We start from the raw sequence: 6,675 nt of genomic DNA, 5'->3' as shown, positions 1-6,675 counted from the left end.
GAGACTTCGTACATAGAAAATGAAGAAAACGAGTTAGATAATACTTACCCAAGAAGCTTTGATGAAGGATAGCTCTAAAAATCGCCTATGTGCTGTGGAGAAGATGAACTCGTGTGTTTTGGGTGAAAAATCCCGTTACTGGTCTGTTTTTAGGCTTTAAAAATAACTGGGCGAATTTGCCCTACGCGATCGCGGAAATAGGGGTGCGATCGCGAAAGGTCCCACTGACTGGTCATCGCGATCGCGTGGATGGTAATGCGAACGCGTAGAAGAAATACTGGGGGTCCAAAAGTTTGGTCTATGCGAACGCGAGTCTACTGGTGCGAACGCATTGAAGGAAATGCTGAAGCTATGCGATCGCGTGATCGAGTGTGCGAACGCGGAAGAGGAAAAAGACAAAGGAACACGAACGCGGGTTGAAGATTGCGATCGCGAAGGAGGGAACAACTGTGCAAAAATTGCAGATTTTCTACAACTTTCTCTAAGGCCAAAAACATCCCGAACCACCTCCGAATCACTCCCGAGCCCTCGGGGCTCCTAACCAAACACACACACTAACTCAACAACCTCATACGAACTTACTCGAGCGATCAAATCGCCAAAACAACATCAAAATCAATGAATCAAACCTCAAAATTATCATTTTTCATTCTAACTTCACAAACTTCAAACTTTAGATATTTAGGTCCGAAACACGTCAAATGACGTCCGATTTCGACCAAACTTTACAGAAAGCGCTTAACACATATTTAAGACTTGTACCGGGCGTCGGAACCAAAATACGAGCCCGATACCATAGTCTTTTAATCAATTTTCATTTCCATTTTCCTTAATAATTTCAAAAAAACAATTTCACAGAAAAATTCTTATACTTGGGTTCTAGACCTCGGATTTCGACTCCGGGCACATGCCCGAGTCCCATATTTTTCTACGGACCCTCCGGGGCCGTCGAATCACGGGTCCGGGTCCGTTTATCAAGAATGTTGACCGAAGTCAACTTTAATCATTTTAAAGCCACATTTTGAAATTTATCACAGAATTTAACATATAATCTTTCCGGCTACGCGCCCGGACTGCGCACGCAAAACGAGGCAACTAAAGGTGAGATTTTCAAGGCCTCGAAAGCACGGAAAAAGAGAGAAATCCGGTAATGACCCCTTTGGGTCGTCACAATAGGAAATAGGATATATATAAGTATTTGAAGGTTTATCGAACATATTGCACGTCTTGGGGAAAAGTTGTCCGGCCTGGTAATTAACAGTAATCTTTGATCATTATCTTTGAACACAACTGGTACGTGGCTTAGTGGTCCTTATATTACGTATTAACACATATTTTAATTGATATTTCGTATATATGCCCTTGGTTTTGATACCATGATTTAAAATAATGGGAGACTTGATTCGATGAAACTGACAGTGTAAAGATTTTCTGCACAATATAAACTTTAACTTGTGATAGCAAATTTTTTAGGTTAGTTTCATTTTTACCAGTTTATTAGTTAATCGTTTATCCACAGATTTACCTTTAATTTTTTTTTAATGATCTGATTGTGTATATGATTTGCAACAGTATAGAAGTACTTAAATTCTTCTCACTGTCATTTTTAATTAGAGGCACAATTATATGGGTGGCATCAATCAAAATGTTTCGTTGTAATTTGAATTTTTTGTTTTGGAATGTATATTTTTTGGAAATACAACATATACAAAGTTGGTATCTGTCTCTGATCTTTTCTGGTAATTAAGTAACTTTATAAATTACTAAGTAAAATATTTACAGTTGGTATCTGTCTCTCTTTTCTTCCCAATTGTTCAACCGCTAAACAAATCTATAAATGAAGAACAAAGCTAAAATAGAACTTTGGTTCAATGGAAAGAAAAAAACAAAGAAAAGAAAGAAAGAATTTTGAGCATTTTTTTGCTCTTCTCATTAAAATCTTAAACTATTACTCTAGCTATCAGGTAAAAAAATTAAATAAAATATGGATGAATGATCTCTATCTACAGTTTTTGTTACAGAATTTCTTTTATAATTATATATATCTAAGCTCTATGGAAATCATTGTGCAATGGTGAATTTGGACCGAGTTTCTTGTGTAGAGCCTTTTCTGAGTAAATTGTTGAATTTTGAGGACTTCTTCTATGCTTACGATCAAGATGATGATGATGGTGTTTTTGATGATATGGACTATTTTCTTTCTTGATCGTTTTCTTTTGGTCTTCCTTTTCATTTTCTTTGCACATTTCTTTCACTTCGGCTGGAGCAATATACACAAATGTCATGTTTGAAATATCCTTATAATCCTTCAATGGTTCAAGGGTTTTTACCACTGAACTCATTTCTGGTCTAGCCTTTGGCCTGTGCCTTAAGCACTGATAAGCTACTAATGCTGCTTTTTGTGCTCCTTCTTCTGAGTATAAACCTTCTAACCTTGGATCCATTATTCTACGTAGTTTTCGGGGATCTTTTAGTTGAGGTCTTGCCCAATCTACTAAATTCTGCTCTCTGTTTGGACGAGTTTTATCAACTGACCTTCTACCAGTTAGAAGCTCCAACAGTACTACTCCGAAACTGTATACATCACTTGCTGCAGTCAAATGACCTGCAAAAATTTTATAATATAATTAGGGTTACTAGTTCACAGACGAATCTAAGATATTAATTAGGTGGACCGAAAATCACGGCACTCACTACTACTTATTGACAATCAATGAATATAGACTTTGTATAAGTATATATATTTGTGACTTTTCATACATGTGTATAGTTCGAGTTGAAGACAATAATTGTATACTCCTAATTTACACCCACTGGCTAGAACCTATCTACCTCCGCCGTTCGTGACTACAATGGATTAGGCACTGTTTTATATATTTAACAATCTAAAAAGTTTAAGTGAAATAATGGTGAAATCATTATAAAATTTCCCTTCGAGCGAGCAAAATAAAAAAAGGAAAAAGGAAAAAGAAAAAAGAAAAAAGAAAAAAGAAAGAAATAATGGTGAAATGATCCATGAATACTTACCAGTCATGAGGTATTCAGGAGCAGCGTAACCTTGGGTCCCCATTACTCGGGTGGAGACGTGTGTGTCGTCTCCTTCTGGGCCATCTTTTGCAAGACCAAAATCTGAGAGTTTGGCACTGTAATCCTGGAGGAAAAGACACCAAGGAAATTAATTATTGTAGTAAATATGTAAACAGAAGTAACACTATATATGTATATCATATTATGTTGTTAGCTTTATTTTTCTCAAGATCATTTAGTTCCACTATTTATGGGCAGTTACATGTAATTATATTTAGGTCACTTGAAAATCTAAAAATTATCTAACACAACGTTAACCAATAATACAAAGATTAAATTCCAAAAGTAAGCAGGAACTTACGGAATCTAACAAGATGTTTGAAGCCTTAAAATCACGATATATGACTGGGTTTTCAGCTTCATGGAGGAAAGCAAGACCTTTCGCAGCTCCAAGTGCTATTTTCATCCGCGTTGACCATGGAAGCGATACGGAATATCCTGCGCAAGATCAAGAATAATGTTATTTAATTGAATAATCATTGTTCTATGTTTCTGAACTATTTTATTTTATTTTTTCTGAATCTTGTATTTCATTCGTGAAACAACGTGAACAAGTTATCTTTTTTTTTTTGTTCATTTGAACAAGTATATACAATAATAATGAGCTGAAGTGAGGTTTCTACGTATTGAACTGACAATTGCTTTTTAACCAAACTTTATTTGACTGATTCTTAATTCATATAAGCAGTCAGTAGGAGTTGGTAAAGGGAAGGAGTGGACCAATCTCAGGTCAATTTTCACACATTTACACTGTAATGCAGTTTTTTCTTCTCCCTCTTCAAATTTCTAAATTATAATATTCACAAGTTGGATGAGTGCTTTATATGGGATACAGCTACTTTTAAAGCAGACTGAAGTTCCAAAAACCAAAATTGATCTACAACAATAATAAGTAACTTCCTATATATTAAGCTTGCTGTTTTAATATTAAAATTGAACATAAGTAATAATTTAATTTACTATAAAGTTAAACTCTTTCAGATTAGAAAGGTAGTTAGTGGAATGGTAAAAGAGAACATACTTCTAAACAGCTGATTCTCCAAGCTGCCTCTGGGCATGTATTCATACGCTAACAGCCTGTGTTCCTCTTCACAACAATATCCTATCAACTTCACCAGATGTGGATGCCTCAATTGCCCAAGAAATATCACCTCAGTCTGCTCACAACAAATTAACAATTATTAAACACATGTTTATTATTTATAAAACATACGATAGTAAGAACAATGTTGTTCGACTCCTCAAAAATCTATAACTTTTGGAGGATCTGACACACCAAACGGCATTTAAAAGGATTCGATAAAAGTTGAGCTAAAGGGTTATTAAGGTAATTTTCATACCAGCCATTCTCTATGACCTTGACTGCCATCTAAATCCAAAAGCTTTACAGCCACAGGCTGAGCCTTCAAACCAGGTCTAAGCTTATCATCAATGAAACCTTTGTGAACTGGTCCAAACCCTCCTTCACCCAAGAAATTACTCGAAGAAAAATTCTGTGTGATCACTTTCAGTTCTTGAAGTGTGAAAATATAAAGATTTGAACCAGCAAGAGAAATCGAAAGGTCCTCTGAAATAGTTGAAGCGCTGAAATCCGAAATAGAAATCCTATGAAATGAACTTTGTTTTGTCACCACTTTGATCCCCTTTGGCTTTGGTTTTGGATTCTCGCCCTTAAAACAACTAGGAACTAGAGATTCCCATGTAATCTTCATCGTCAATCTTATGTCAAAATAATAATAAAATGAATGAATGTTCTATATTCTTTGAGAAATGCCTTAAAAAGAATCGTGTATATATAGAAAGAATGTCTTCTCGTAGGAAGAAGAAGATTGATGAGCAAGAAAAGAAGACGAGTTTTCTTGAATGTGGAATGGTCTATTAAGAAGTTTATAAGGAGAGAGGGGCAAAGAGCTAATATTCAAATGCTGCTCTCTCTACCGGACACAAAGAAATAGGTTCTCATCTCCTTTATATAAATATGACCTCATGCACTAGACGTATTTTATTTCTGGGTATTTACTTTGTATTTTTCTGAATTATATTAAGTCAACTTTATTTGTCATGAATACTTCTTCCTTTCCCACGTTATAGCGTGTATTTTTATGTGCACTTCCACTAACACTGTTTATATGTGTATAAAGTTGTTGTGATAAAAGTAAAAGCATGTATCTAAAATACACCAATATTGTAAAATTATTTTTTTACTATTATGTTATTTACCAATTACGTAATATTTATCATAAAAATTTATCTATAAATTATAAACAATTTGATTGTGTAAATATCTTTTACACCGTCAATGCATAAAACTTAACTTCAGAAGTATTTAGGGGTAACTTTTGTAAATATGATAAACTTGTAACCTGCAAAAGATGGTATATGTAACCTGTTACAATTGGTAAAAATACATGGATATTATAAAAATTATTTTTACCGTAAATATATAGGGTATATTCAAAGTAAAAATATTACTTATACAAGGACGAAGTAGATGTGCTAAAATATTCTTTATAACCAGACTGTAGCAGAAGCAGTCATACGTTTTGGTTGAAAAAAAGACTTGACTTGGGCTGCCCCCTTTTTTGACTTGATTTCTATGTGATTTTGGAAACTCTTAATTGGAGGAAAGCTGTCCCCAGACCTTCTAAACTTGTTTCAAGTGGCTCCAACCAGAAAGTGAATTTGAATTGTTGACTTTCTCTCTTTTTACAATAATAATAATTTAGGATTGACATATATTGTAATTGATTTATATATGATTATTTAACTCTTATTTGTGTTAATTTAATTTGAAAAGAAATTCAGAGCGATAATTTAATTAGTTTGAAATTTTGTCATGAGATTCCAGCAAGCACTTAGGTGGTCCCGCGAGGACAGTTCGTGCTGAGAGACCACAATTTGAAGTGTGTGTGTTTGAGGGTTTGAATTTAGTTACTTGTTAATTGTGTAGATTAAAAATATTTATTTAATATCCACTAATTATGTAAATAAAATTTTCAATAATCGGTGCAATTTAACCTGTTGAGCAAGGTTAGTGGCTTATTTCTGTTTATCTCAAAAGTGAATAACAATTAAATTTGTACGCGGTTTAAAGGATACATGGTTTGATTCAATATGAATAACTAAGAATAACAGGTAAATGAGTTTAAGACAAAATAAATGATCAAACCAATTACAATATAATGACCAAGCCTGATCTTAGATTGAACAGTGGAATTCGTCCTCGTTTGGACCCTTGATACAAGCTCGGTTGCGAATGAAGAAAATAACAAACGAATAATGCCTAGAACAATAGCTATAAAACAAAAGTAAACTTTATAGCTTTGATTTGTGTGTCACAATATGTCATAATAAAGAAAATCTTTCCCTTTATATAGTAGGGGAATTTCAGTCCTAGTACAAGTCTAAAAAAGGTAAAAATCTTCTTTTTCCGTTAAATGTTGATCTACTGTTGATACTGAATGGGATTCGCGCCGGAATACTCGGTATTGAGGGCGAATACACTCCTCCTCATCATGCATAACCGTTCACCGTGTTCCCTGATGTCCAGAAGCTATACTTGGCCCCGGTCTGTCATTTCATCATTTT

At 34.4% G+C, this 6,675-nt stretch overlaps 1 protein-coding gene across 1 annotated transcript; it reads right to left on the bottom strand.

Annotated features, from left to right (window-relative positions):
* Positions 1-1,847: 1,847 nt before the first annotated feature.
* LOC109211888 (serine/threonine-protein kinase At5g01020-like) lies at positions 1,848-5,044 on the bottom strand. The gene is made up of 5 exons (XM_019375484.1): positions 4,428-5,044; positions 4,109-4,244; positions 3,389-3,525; positions 3,028-3,151; positions 1,848-2,605 (listed from the first exon to the last, which is right to left on the bottom strand). Exons 1-5 carry the CDS (start codon positions 4,797-4,799, stop codon positions 2,046-2,048), a joined length of 1,329 nt encoding a protein of 442 aa, XP_019231029.1. The 5' UTR covers positions 4,800-5,044; the 3' UTR covers positions 1,848-2,045.
* Positions 5,045-6,675: the final 1,631 nt, after the last annotated feature.

Source organism: Nicotiana attenuata, unplaced genomic scaffold (assembly GCF_001879085.1).
Source record: "Nicotiana attenuata strain UT unplaced genomic scaffold, NIATTr2, whole genome shotgun sequence".
Lineage (NCBI taxonomy): Eukaryota > Viridiplantae > Streptophyta > Magnoliopsida > Solanales > Solanaceae > Nicotiana > Nicotiana attenuata.
The sequence above is the reverse complement of the archived record's forward strand: the minus strand, read 5'-3'. Positions and strand labels throughout refer to the sequence as shown.